The sequence below is a fragment of the Lygodium microphyllum genome, chromosome 7, assembly GCF_053477565.2.
Source record: "Lygodium microphyllum isolate KBCC chromosome 7, Lygodium_microphyllum_v1.1.10, whole genome shotgun sequence".
Lineage (NCBI taxonomy): Eukaryota > Viridiplantae > Streptophyta > Polypodiopsida > Schizaeales > Lygodiaceae > Lygodium > Lygodium microphyllum.
Window position 1 is genome coordinate 11,576,201 of NC_141141.1, and position 14,610 is coordinate 11,590,810.

Sequence of the window (14,610 nt, forward strand, 5' to 3'; positions counted from 1 at the left end):
GCAAATCAGACCAGCAACATCTCCTCCCTCTCTCTTGCACGCTGAATACACTAAAAATGCCTCTCTCCAGCCTCTAAAGGCGTTTTTCAATCTTGCATGGGCATATTTGACAAGTGGCAACCTTCCCAAATGGTTTTTCCAGCATTATCCATAATTAAATATTAATTTTCAGTCTTTAAATACTGAAAATTAATCTAATAATTATTTCAATATCCTGAAAAATAATATGATTGGCCAATAATTAAATTGGCTAGGCAGCTTCCATTCTCGAGTGTCTCTACACCATCTTTAACCATCAGATCGATGTTAGGTACCATTAAACGCCACTTCCCTAGTGTCATCAACTGATACTTATGGCCAAATGAATGACCTAGGCCAACAATTGGCACCAAATACCACCAAGTACCTATGTAACATAACTTATAGCAACTTTTACCTTTGACATCCCATGATTTCCTCAAGTTCCGGGGTCGTAGATTTACTCTAACTCTAGTTGCACCTCACATGCGCAACACTTACTTAACCGTGTGATTAAAAATTAATCCACATATTAAGTGAGGTTTCAAAAATACATGTCCTCATGACACCAATATTGTCCCCCTCTAAAAGGAATGGGAAGTACAAGGGTGATAGCCTATCATTTTGTTCCAGCACTCTATCATCTCTTGGTTGCCACGTCAAAGTATAACGGATACATGGGAGCCTTGATTGTATTTTCCATTCAATTTTGTGTGCAGTTCTTCCCTCAGTCTGTGTCAGTGTGTATGCAAAGTGTCTGCAACCATTCCACATGATCAGCCCCCGTCTGCCCTATTGGAGTGCCACGTCAGCATTTTTGCACCAACTGATGGGGTGGCTGATCGGCCAATTTTTGAGCAGTATAACTACATACTGTTGGACCATTAATGCAGTCAGCCAAATTTTGGTAGAGAAGGCTATATATAGCCCACACTTCGCAAGGGTCCAAACATCTTCTATCTTCTACAGATTGCACACTCCATCTCCAGCCTGATCCAGTCCCTTCATTGACACTTTGGGCTTACCTAGAAGGACTAATTAATCCATTGTATTCAGCATTCTTTGCAGATTCAATGCAGATTTCTCTTCCATTTCTACTCTCTCTTCTTCTCCTTTTCACTCCGTGTTTGTGTTCCTCTTCCATTGCACTCTCACATGCTATCATCATCTAAGTGAGGACATGGAGGTTTCCTATAGAGAAGACCACCCTACTACTGAAAATGCAAATTTTCAGCCTACTACTTGCTGCAAAAAACGCAAATTTTCTGCATTCTACAAGTGCTTTTGAACAAGAGGGGACATCTACAACTAATCTTTTGCAAGTGTAGCTGATTATTCTCTCTATTCGGGCTCTTCAATAGCAAAATGCAGCAGATTTAGTGTGTTTGCAGGTCTAGAGACATGGAATATCACTGGTTCCAAGGCTTTGATGACTTAGATGAGGCGTCTCTTCATACTCCCTTTGATAGGTGTCATAATCATTGCAAAGATTGGGGGTCAAAATCCCGTTCTACATGGCAACCATCACCTAATGCGAAGATCAAAGCAGCCATCTCCTCCCTCTCTTCATGTCTCCCATAGGGCCCATTCTTTTGGCACTGCCTATAATGGCACCTTCAGTACACTAAGCAAAAGATGATTGGTGCGAAGGGGATCTTTTAAGACCAAGTACCTAGTTGATGGCTCCTTGGACAAGTATAAAGCTAGGCTTGTTGCCAAGGATTTTGCTCAAATGGTGGGTCTTGATTATTCGGAGACTTTTGCACCTACAGCCCATGTCTACTATTGGGGCTATTTTGGCTCTAGCAGCCCATCACAACTAGCCTGACTTTCGTATAGACGTGAAGTCTACCTTCTTGAACGGCATACTAGAGGAGGATATTTATGTTTCACAGTCTACTAGTTTTTTTGTGCAAGGAAAACAGGATCATGTCTATAGATTCTGGAAGGCCCTCTATGGCCTAAGCAAGCTCCTAGGGCTTTGTACCATAGGATTGATTGATTATTCTTACAGAGTGGCTTCTATCGATTAGATCATGACCCCAACCTTTATTATAAGGTTGTGGATGACAAATGTATCTTAGTCATCTTGTATGTGGACAATTTGATTATCACAAGGAGTGACTCACGAGAGATTGATCTAACTCCAAATATCTTGCAGCAAGAGTTCAATATGAGAAACGTTGGGCTTCTTCACTTCTTTGTTGATCTAGAGATCTATCAAATGGTACAAGTCATCTTCATCTCCTAGCACAGATACATCTTCGAGCCTCTTTTACAATTTGGTATGACAAAGTATCTGCCTATTTCTTGTGAGAGTGCACAACAAAAAGAGTGAAGTGAACACGGAGAGGAGACAAAGAGAACGTAGGAGAGAGAAGGAACAATGTGACTGCAATGGCTAAAGGTACAAGGCTGCAAGAGTCAATCCCAACACACAGCTCTATGCGTCAGTGTGGGCACCAGACTGTAGCAAGGAGATGAGAGAATGAGGAGGGCTCATTGATCACAAAGGATCAATGATGGACAACGGATAATGAAAGAGGGAGGGTAGGCTGCCTATATACAAGTGAAAAAGAGAAAAAATCCTAAATGTGGTCAAACCCCCTAAAAAAGAGCCAAAAGTGCACAAAAAGAAATGCACTAATGTGCCCTCCATCTAAAGTATCTAAAACACATAAAATTACAGACAAATACAATGTCAAATCTCCTCATCTAACTCAGAACTGAGGCTCATAGGTTGGAGATGACCACAAAAGACACATGATTGCTAACACCCCCTCTCAGATCCTTAATGTGGCAGAAGACCAAAGGAGATGCGGATCCAAGGGTGGCAGCAAGAGTGCCAATGCCGATGAAGTTCATCAATGAAGAAAGCCAACCAAGGAGCAAGATCCCTTCTCCATATAAACAACCAATCAAATGAAAGGCCACCAAAGGGCAACAGGAAATTTTCTACAAAGAGCTGTCATAGCTTCAACTCAAGAGATAAGCAATGCCCAAATGTCTAGATCTAGAAGAGAGATGCCAATCTCCTCCAAATCTCTATAGCAATGCGGAGATGTCGAACATCTCTCAGGAGCTTGTGACTACTAAAAGATGTGCTATTGGCTTGGAATTGAAGATCTTAGAGAATAGGCTAGCATACTATCATTCTCATCACTTAAAGGATCTACATGAGAGCAAGCATTAACAACTTAAATAAGGAACTGGTTGCGCCCTCTAATCTTCTTGGTGGTACATGGATGAGAATTGCAAAAGTACAATGTTTTGCTTTGTAAGGAAGCTAAGATAAGGATCCAACTAGGCTAGCCCAATCTTTTTGAGATCTTAAAATTAGGCCATTGACATGGCATTGTGGTATGATGAGACTTATAGAAGGGGCACTGAACTTTAAAAATATCACTGCACAAGCAACCTAGCACGGCAACAATGCACATGCAAGTCATTGTAGCTCTTAGTTTCTTTTGTACAATCGTTTATGTCTACAATCTCTTTAGGCGCCGGCCTCATTTGAGAAGATGTGAACTTAGAAACTGCAGCAAGGGATCATCGAAGGCTTGAACTCATACATATATGCACACAGTCCACACGCCCAAACCACTTGGGCCACAACCCCATTGGCTGCGATGGATGCTGTGTTGAAGACTGGCAAATTTTTTTACATGGATGTGTTTTTACCATTTTTGGATAGAGGACAATTCCGTTTGTACATCGATGACTTCATGAGCAAAAGAATGAACTTCTGGAGTATGATAAACCAATTACGAACCAAAAATTGATAGAATACAAATTGATCGAGAGAATTAGAGACGACTGTGCACGACAAAATGAGCTTCAGAGTGTGAGATATTATACTTACGGGGCAGGAAGGCGACGGATTCAAGCCAGGCATTGGAGCTGAGGTCAAGTTTGACGAGGCAAGTTGCGTAGGAGAGGTACTGGAGGCCGTGCGTGTTGATGCCGGGGGTGGCACGTAGGCTGAGGGAAGGGGGATGCCAGAAGGCCTCGCACAGGACGAGGAGCTCGTGCAGGTGAGGAGGCCTACTGGGCCGCCCCAACACGCGCCCGGCCACTGCTTCTGCCAGCTCCCATGGCAGGCAAGACAGCCCCTCGTCCCCCGCGTATGCGATCAGGTTCTCCGCCACTTCTCTCGTGCATAATTCCACCAGCGTAGGAGCTCTCCTCCTCGTCATGGCTCCGCTAGATGGCCTATTGCTTCTCCACGACAAGATGAAACGAATATCTCTATAGTTATTAATAACGTATTTACTAGGCGCTCCGCGCCTAGACTCGCCCCAGCGCGAAGGCGGGTGCTGGACGCGTGGCACCCTCCCCCACGTTTCTTTGTGGGGAGGTTGGGGGGCTGCCACGTGGCACCCGCTACCCCTCCCCTTAACTAATAGTAAAGATAGGTACGAGAGAGAGAGAGCTGGTATCTTGGGACACAAATAGGAGCACAGATCGTCTGGCACATCTAGGTTTGTCTTTGGTTGCGGATGCCACTTTGATGAGCCGTGGGACGTTGATGGCTCTTCGAATGGCCAAGAGACTCTTCCGGATTCCTCATGCACATCGATATTCATGGGGCTGAATTATAAGGTTGTTGGCAGCCTACGGAGTCTTTTCTTGCACTTGACTCGAATTGCCCTTGGCAAGATTAGGATCTTGCTAGTCGTCTTTGTCTTCAAAAGGCTTCAACTAACCAAGTGTATCATCTCTTGATCAAGAACAAGCATTGGTTGCATGCATAAATCCAAGGCTTGGTGGAAAATGGCATTGATGGAAGGATGGTTGAACAAGCCCCCATTCAAATGCAAGGTCTTTCTTTGAAGAGTGATCATTTGTGGGCCTCCCCTTGCTCTTCGGCCCTTTCTAAGTGTTGAATCTCAAATGGTAATTGTTTTTTTCACACAACTAGCGTGGAATTTTTGGATCATAGATTTATTTCTTGCCCTTTGCTAGGAAAATTTGGGCTCCTCTAACAAATATCTAGCAAGCAATTGTTGGTCTATGACTATGCCCTTTTGATTGGGCTTTTGCCAAGGCCAAATATCCCAACCCAATGTAATCACATATGGAGGCCTTGTTCCATTTTTTAAGATTTTGGGGCTATTGGCATAGTTAGCTCTGCTTCTTTGCCTTGACTTTTTGCATCTTTTATATCATTTACTTTTGTACACTTTATTGCGTGATCCTTGGAGAAGTGGCTCCTCTATGGATGGATATCATCCATGCCATCCTCGTTGTGCACGATGTGTTATTCCCTTCTTCTATTCTTATAGCCTTTTAGTTCCATGTGTCGTTCTCTACCTATTTTTAAGTGTGATGGTTGACCAAATAGCCCTTTGTAGATTGAATAATTCAAAGTTCTTCACATAAAAAAGAAAATACGCAGTAATGTAATGAATATTGCTTCTTAACATAGAGTAATGTTTTATTATTTTATTTTTTGTTTTGATATTTGTTTTTTTTTTAAGTATTACTATTTAGATACTTAAATAGAATTTTGTTCATGTTTCTCATTTAGGTTTCCTATATCTTATTTTGTTTGTTTTCATTTTGTATTCAATTCATAATTATTTCATCTGTCCCCCGAATATCAACTTTAAATAGTCATCTTTTTGTTCAAATATCCTTCTTAAATGTATGTATATAGAAGTGTGTTAAAGTCTTAACTATCAATACCAATAAGTATATTTTACATGTGCCTACTATCATTATCAACAAGTATACAATAAATATAATGTAATTTAGTATTCAATATTCGGTGTTCTAGGTTTAGGCAAATGACTATCTTTTTAAAAAGATATTAATGTTTGTTCACTTTTTAATCCAAATAAATTTATAAGATTATTCATTCTCATAACTTTTAACACTTGTAATATTTTTAAATTTGTACTTTTTAAAAATCATAACTATTTGGATAATAATTTTTTTATTATACTTATTTTTTGTTGACTTTGGTGCTCTTCTAATTCTTCATAAATATGCTTCTAAAATGGGATATATATGAATATGTATTCTCAATAAACATTTTCAGCATCTTGATGTTTTTTACATTTGCCAAATATTATTATAATTTCTTTTACTAGCATTGCACATTAGGGCATATGCTATTAAAATGGTGTGGTGACAAGGTGATGCCTACCCAAAAAAAAACACCACTAGATAGCTTGAGTTAACCGGCCCACTTTTAGACTTGTTAAGAGTTGGTTCATTGGAGATCAGGTTCACTTTTTTCTTCCTCACTTTTCTCTTTCTTTTTCCTTTGCCTTTAACAATACCCAATCGCCCAATTGGGCTACGAGAGCAAGTGCTTTTATTTCATTGGTGTAATGAGATTGAAAAGCACATTCACAAGTGCTTGACCAATGCAATGATGGTTTTAAGTGCAGTTATGGTGGTTGTGTGTTCCTAGGGGTAGTGTAGGAGGAGGTAGAGGAAAGTGAGGGTGGTTTCACAAAACAATCTATTATAGATGGACGACTCTAAGAGAAGCTTCATAAATCTAACCTAAATTTGATGGTTGTTCTTCCTATTTTTAGCTATTTTTCTCATCAAAATAAGGGGAAATTTTTTCTATCTGTCAAATGGCATGTCTCATTAAAGACAATGCATGTCATTTTTCACAGACATTATGTATAACATACTCAAATTTCTATATAGTTTGAGACTTAATCCACATAAATGAAAGGTACTTCAATAAACTTAGCTGTCACACCAAATATTGGGCATCCCATTTTGGAAAGAATGAAGGAGTGAAGAGTGAACAACAGCACTAGCAAAAGCATGCCAACTTTAGTATACCCACTAACTCCACTTAACTATAGTTAAGAGGCAGTACATAAGGCAAAAGGAATGCCCTATATGAGTTAAAATTCTTGAGTTGCTAGCCTATATCTAGAACTTGCTTCCTGATATCACTAGAGGTTTGGGAAAGCCGATGTATGTTCCATCTCTTGCTAGCCCATTTAGGAATAGAATCTGCCTCCTATGGAACACACTTGACAAAAAGCCTAATTATGTGGACCTTCACATCCCAACGATGGGAAGCATCAAACTTAAAATGGCATGGAGCAAATTTGCAAGCTTCTCCCATAAATGTGAACTTTGGGGTCACTACTGCAAGGAATGCCCCAAGAATGAGAGAGAAGAAGAGGATAGCAAGCAACGACATAAGGCTACCTAGGCTGATGTGGCAAAAACCACCCAACAAGACAACAAGGAGAAAGGCAAGAATCAAGCTGAAGCAAAGGATGCAAAGAATGAAGATTGGAAAATGGTTAAGAACTGTCAAGACAAGCCTGCAAATAGCAACACGGCCACCTGGCACTTGAAAGCATTATATTGCACATCTCAATAGAATACCTCTGCACCAACTGAACAAAGAGTTCCTCAGCTTCAATGATAAGATACAATTGGCATCAAAATAGAGCTACACCAATCAATTACTTGAGGATAACCAGAGCTTGACAACTCAATGCCAATTCCAGTGCTACAAGGGTCAAAATGGCCCAAAGATTACTTAGCCATGGAATATGAAGCCAAAGGGTATGAGTGTGCATCCTCTCAAGCAAAAAACTAATGGAGAAAACAAAACACCCAATCAAGTTGGCCTCCCTTAATGTAAAAGAACTCAATGGTGATGCTAGAAGACATCTCTTCTGGTCTTGAGTATAAATTTTTTTAAAAAATGTAATTGTTGTGTAGGAACACAAGCTTCATAAGTGGAGTGGCACTCAATTTAATCACAAAGACTATACCTACTTCGTGGGAGGCCTGCTTGGTTCATACTCAAGATGCATGCCAATCATCAAATCAACACTTAATCCATAGTGTCTCTACTGCTCTAAAGATGGGGGACTAATCTCTATGTTAATCCAATGGGATGAATGAAGGGTCATCATGACCAACATCTATAGATCCATAGATAGAAGAATTAGGATCAAACAATGGCAATGTCTCATGCAAGTCCAAGTGGTCTCAACACCTCTTTGGAGGAGACTTCAATATAGTTACGTTGCCATAGGATGCATCTTCATCCTCAGCCATATTGTATGGGGAAGAAGGTGATGCATGGAATCAAGTATATGAACACCACAATATCATATACCTTGCTAACTACTTAAGCATATCAACACCCCCCCTACATCTTTAATTCGCCAAGTTGCAAGGGCTACTGGAGGGCACAACTTGACAGATGGTATGCTTCAAGCTTTGGGAACTGGCTCAAAATGATTATATCTCTCAAAGCTGACAACAACTAACTCATGTCAGATCATCTACCAATTACACTCGAATTAAGGTTTGTTCCTTTTAATAGGAATGTAGGGGGAACATAAATGGCCGAGCATCAATTCCAGACATTTTAAGCAGCTTCCATTTCATCACATGTTGTTTGATGCTACCCAAAAACTAGCGAATGATGTAGGCAATCAAAATCCAAAACCCTAGGGTTGCTTCATAAACACGTTATAACACATGGTCACTTTGTAGGGATCTTGGCTTTGCAATGTGGAAAGAAATGATCTCAATTGAGCTTGCAAGACCTTGACACACCTTGCCCTGATTGCAAGTACCAAAGCCCTAAAAAATGAGAGCTCCTGATATTGTATTGATGCGAAGCCATTGGATAGGTAGCCCTCATAAGGGAGCTCATGAAAATTCATTTCATTTTTAACAAAAGATTGTTCTCAGACATCAATTGCATTTCTCTTGATTTCATAAAATGTGAAAGGTGAAGTAAAAGTGAAAGCATGAGAGCGTAAGCAAGAAGGGATCAAGAGTTAGGGAGATTCAAGCAAGAAGAGAGACACTTGTATATGGAAACTTCAACCATCTCAATGTGTGATCTGCCTTCTCTTATCTATTGCCACTAAAAGAATAAATAATAAAGTGGCAGTGGTAGGCACCTACCACCTATAGTGTATAGGTGTATGGGTACTATGTATACAAGTAAATGGAGGCCATTAGACATAGGCAACCTTTGATCCCAAAAAGGAAGGCATATCATTCCACACTATGAATTTTAGTGAGAAAATCTACATGATTGTATCCATAGGGATCTTGACAGCTTAATGGACTTGTCCTCTACTACAGTTTGGAGTCAGCTCGGATTTGCTCTATCAACACCCTTCCCTCAGTGTCATATTCTACTGTATCCATCTCTCCTTCGCTTCCATCACTAAAGGAACAATAGTCCTCGTATTCATCGCTAGAACCACCCTTCGACTACTCGTTGTCTCCTAATGTGAGCACGTGCATCCAATCTCACTCATCTTTGGGATAGGGGATATATTTGGTTAGTGGCCCGTAAGATTTCCTAATCTACGCATCACCCTTCAGCTTGGTGGAGATGGCATCCAAGTTGACTGCTATGGTCTTCCATGCATCCATCTCTACTCTCACTGCCTCCATTTGATTGTCTAAGAAGATTAGACCACTACCCCAGTCTTCTATGACCCCTACATTGCGCATCTAGGGCTGGCCTAATAGGATGTCATAGTCCACTCCCTTCATGACTATAAAGTCAAATAAGAATTGGATTCCTACAATCTTCAATGGCCAGTCCTTTAATACTCCAAATGGCCGCACTTACTCCCTTCATGACTATAAAGTCAACTAAGAATTGGATTCCTACAATCTTCAATGGCTAGTCCTTTAATACTCCAAATGGCCGCACTTTCACTCCATTGGCTAGGATGACATTGAACTCTCTAAGAAGCTCAAACTTAATGATGTTTTGGAGTTATTGAGCCATCACTACTCAACATTCTCTATGGTATATCATCAATGGATAGTTATGTGACCTATTGGTTACTATGAGAGAGAGATAGATAGGGATTGAAGTGGAGAAAAGGGATGGAGAGATAGAGAGGTGAATTGAGAGGGATAGAGAGTGAGTTGTCTTGTTGGCTTGCCACTATTCAATTACTTGCATACTATTGATGTATATCATAGATAGACATGTAGGTGACCTATTCATTCTTTTGAACCAATGATGATGATTTGATCTACATACTACTTTCTCTTTCTCCACCTTTATTTGGCATAACCCCATATCTTATACTTCTACTTGCATGTGCTTCCATGCACCACATCTTTGTAGCTACAAATGAGCCTCTTTGGTACTACCACCTTGACTTGGAAAGTTGATGGAATATGCGTACAACACCAAGTTTCAATGCAGAATGATAAAATTCTCTTGAGTGAAAACTACCTCCAAATTTTGTTGCTGCCACATTGCAAGTTATTAGGTTTGAAAGCTGTCATTCAAACTAAGGATAATCAAACACATCTTAGTATCTCCCCTTGATGGGACCACAAAGGCCATGAGCATTACTTGTTTGACAAAACACTATCATCAACCTATTTGATTATGCATTCAAATGAATGTGCTTATGTCTTTGACAGTTTGGATTCAAATCAACACAAATGTAACTAGTACACCTAGTGGGAGCAAGTCAAATCTAGTGTGTGTTGATGGAGAATCTAGTTGTATGGAGGAAGATGTGAAAGATTTGGAAACATGTAAGAGAATGTATTTGGAGGAAGATATTGATGTAATGCATGTTGATAGTCAAAATGAAGAAAATACCATTTTGGATGATGGCAAATCAATTATTCATTGGATTAAGTGAAGCCAAGGAGCTAATCGACTAAAGAAGCTATTGGATATGTATAAAGATCTAGTCCAAGTTGATGAACTTTCTACTGGATATAATGATAACATGTGTTTTGAGCTACTAACTACATTTGGAAAAAAGAAACAAATGGCTAGAATGGAACAATTAATGATCATGTTTGGACTAGGCCTTCATTATCAAACATGGCCATACAATGTACTATGCACTTGAGCTATTCTCTAGGTAGTCTCAAGTGTCATAAGGTAACATATTTGTATTATGCAATGAAAAAAGACATAATGATGCTTTTTTTCATGGCACTTGGATAGAAAAGTGAGCAAGGGGAATCCTACAAGAGTTGAAACACAAGCACTACTTGTCACTATTGTCAAAAAGTTGTATTGTGCTGCATTTTGTACTTGCATGATCTACTATGTCCTACCAATGGATGACAACATGAAGCATTTGGATATACATGTTACGGAGCATTCACACAATGTCCAACAAAGAATACAGAGGGTAGCTATTGAGAAAATACAAAAGCTTGTAAGCAAAGTGTTGAAGATTGAGAAGGGAGGTCCTCATCATGAAGTTTAGATGTTGGTTGCACATCAAATGTTGTTCCAATCTATTAAGGAGCATGACTTACTGGCAATTGACAAAGATCTCAATCACTTCCTAAAAGAAATGATGTCACTCATGCAAAGCAAAGGATTAGATCCGAATGTTTTTAACATTTTTATTCACTACTCTATTGAGGATGTTGGTCATTCACATGATTTATTTTGATTACCAATTTTAAGGGAATAACCTCACAAGAAAAGGCCAAATAAGATACATTAGTTGGTAACAATTACGACAACATACTACAACATCAACAACATTGCATGTTTCCCTTTTTCCATGGAAGTTGATTTCTTGGACAAGGAGGAGGTAAGGACAAATATTATTTGTTCAAAATGTCTACAAATGGTCCTGATTTGGGGATAAATTTAGATGATAGCATGAGATGTACAAACATAGGGGATCTAAGAAATGCATGGGTGCACTTCAATCACACTCACCATGTAGATGGTTGGGCAACATCTGTATGCAATCCTTGGACAATATCCTTCATGGTACTTTGATTAGCACTATTGTGGATATAATATCTTTTCCTATGAACTAAATTATAATTGTTTATAGCATGAGAGCATTGCAAGTAATAGCAATATGCAAGACAAAAGAGGAGGATCATGAATCTCAAGTGTTGTTTTGGAAGACTCTAAACAATGTCATGGAATAATGCAAGCATAACTTGATCAACTTTGCTAGTTTCATGTCAGATGAGATAGGAGAAAATTGGTTGGCTATAAAGATAATGTATAACAAGGGGCCTCAAAATGTAATGGAAGGGAGAGAGCCATCTTGTCTTTTTCATTTGGAGTAAAGCCTATAGAAATACATCAAGAAATTAGTTCCTTCGATAAGTAGAGTTTGCCACTTGACTTTGAAAATATGAAACCACTACAAAGATGGTTGAAATGCTGGCAACAATGAATTGCACATTGGGGTGGCATTGAATTGGATGTAAGTTTGTTTGTTGAGATTTCATGTTATGCATTTGACGTATGTTTTTACATGACCTAAAATCCTAGACCTCATTACTAGCTAACAAAAGTCCTTGGGAGTGTGCCTAGATTCAAAGTATGTATTTTTTGCCATGTATGAGAGTGTCTATGTTAGCTAGTTGTCTAGTGAGGGTGAAAAGAGAAAGATATCACTATATGACACATGTTCCGTAGGTGTTTTGAACTCATACATTCAATGCGCAAAGTGGTTGGGGTTCATGATAGGGAGGTTTCGATCTGGACCATCTACGAAATCATTAATATTTAGGGTAGGTAGACAACTAATACCAAGCAACTCCAATGTATGATGAATCGATCATTCATGGGGATAAGGAGATTATGCAAAGAAAGAAAAGAGGTTATGCATAAGCTTTGAGTTCACATAGGCTAGAATATGTCATGGAGTCAATGTAATGCAAAGCACGAGATCATCCATGACACATATGATTTGATGATAGAGGGTTGGCTAAGATATATGTTTAAGATGAGGTGGATGAAATGGAGGGTTCATGTAAGAGTAGGGAGACTCGTATAGAAAGAGGGGAGACATCACATTGGGTCGAAGTTCCCCAAGATCAATGGGCATTATGCAAGATGCTAGCTCATTGCATCAAGAAGTTTTTTGGCATGGTGGCCAAGAAAAGTTGCATTACCACACTTCAAAGCCATTATACAAGTTTGGTTGCATCATGTTTTTGGTCAGAATGGGCATACAAGGACAAGTACATTGCACAACTATTGTGGTTCTACAATCATAACGTGGAACATACAAAGGTGGTGAAGAAGTAAGCAAAAGTGTCACCTCATGTTCCTATGTTGTGGCCAATTTTGCAAAGGGAACAAAAGTCTCTAATGAGGAGTTGTCTAGTTTAAGGGAAGCTAGCTTCCAAGTTGCATGTTTCACCACACCAATACAAATCACAACCAAGTCCACCTACTTCTAGTGAGGGTTCTTCAAGTGGTTGTAGGAAAAGAAAGTGGAGGCATGGGATTTCAAAGGAAGCACAAAAAAGAGTAGAGACAACTAGCAACATAGTTGTGGCATTCTTGGAGGAGCTTATGAAAGTACACAAGCAATATGTAGTGTTTTGGATATTCACAAAAAGTTCATATGATATTCACATTAAAGAAGGGCCTAGTTGCGGTTGTCCTGATTTTGAGAAAAGAGAGAGTTCTGCAAACAGTCTCTCATTGCCTACAAACACATGTATTATGTGTATATGCACATTCTTGGTCTCACACCAAAGGACCACATGGTCATACATTAGCCAACACTCACATCCATAGACATTGCCTTTGTGATTGGACAACCATGAAAGATGCACCCAATTATGTTAGAAGAGCAAGTTTTCTTTTTTATGTTGGCACAATATCCATGCGTCAATACTACTAAAGTACCATGTAGACTACTTATTTCTAGGAATAGATTTGTATTGGAACAATTTGGATTCACACTGAATTTTTTGATACCTCCATGTAAGGAACATTTTGAAGACTATGATGGTTTTTGAGATGTCATCCTAGCTTTTGCAAAGAAGTAATACTAGTGGCAATCTATACTTTCCTTAATTATTAAGTCTTTCCCAATGCCTACCTTGGTTATTCAAACCTCTCTCTCTCTCTCTCTCTACTTCACAATTGGACAATTTAATGGTGCTTGTGGATTAAATGCCAATTTCAAGCTCTTTTTGATTTTTTAATGGTGTTAGTAATTTGTGCTTTAAATGTCAATTATAAGACCTTGTGATTGGATTCTTTGTTACCATTTTTTTCTCACACAAGAGTGGCTTAAGTAACAATCTCTTGCTAAAAAGCTTGAAAATTCCAATTCTAATAGTAAAAGCACAAAAATAAAACTTCAATAATACAATGCACTCCTCTCCTAAGAATGAGAATCACCTTTGCATATAGCCTCCTCATAGATAAGTGGTTTAGTAGAGTTTGTCACCATGACATAATCCATAGAGAGCTCGTAAAGGTGAAGAGAATATAAAGCTCTAGCAAAGCATCTCAAAACTAGCTATGGGGCTTACCATCTCACGCGAAGGTGAAGCTCCTGGAACAAACGGGCCCAACAGGTTGTCTTGCGACGAACTGTCCAACATCATGATTCTACACAATAGGTGGATCATATGCCACTACAACATCAACAACTACAATATGCTATCTCACTGGGTTTGATTGTACTGTGATAGGAGGCTCCTTTTGAAAGATCGCATTGTGTACCTCAATCACCTGCTTTGGTCTCATATGTATATTTTCCTTGTAAGAAATAAGATAATAGTTATGGATAATCTTCCAAACTTGTGGATGCCAAAGATGATAGGCCATCTCACATACATCCCCATATCCAA

General features: G+C 39.2%; 1 protein-coding gene across 5 annotated transcripts in view; it reads right to left on the reverse strand.

The window, feature by feature from the left end:
- Positions 1-4,270, reverse strand: part of LOC148033179 (uncharacterized) — a 66,721-nt gene extending 62,451 nt beyond the window's left edge. For 2 of the 5 annotated variants that reach the window (XM_087681054.1, XM_087681053.1), the window contains exon 1: positions 3,881-4,045. In XM_087681054.1, the coding sequence (XP_087537180.1) occupies positions 3,881-3,913 (33 nt within the window). In that variant the 5' untranslated portion in view covers positions 3,914-4,045. Of the gene's footprint in view, positions 1-3,880 lie in introns of all 5 variants that reach the window. The other 3 variants (XM_087681052.1, XM_087681051.1, XM_087681050.1) reach the window with 2 other exon arrangements.
- Positions 4,271-14,610: the final 10,340 nt, after the last annotated feature.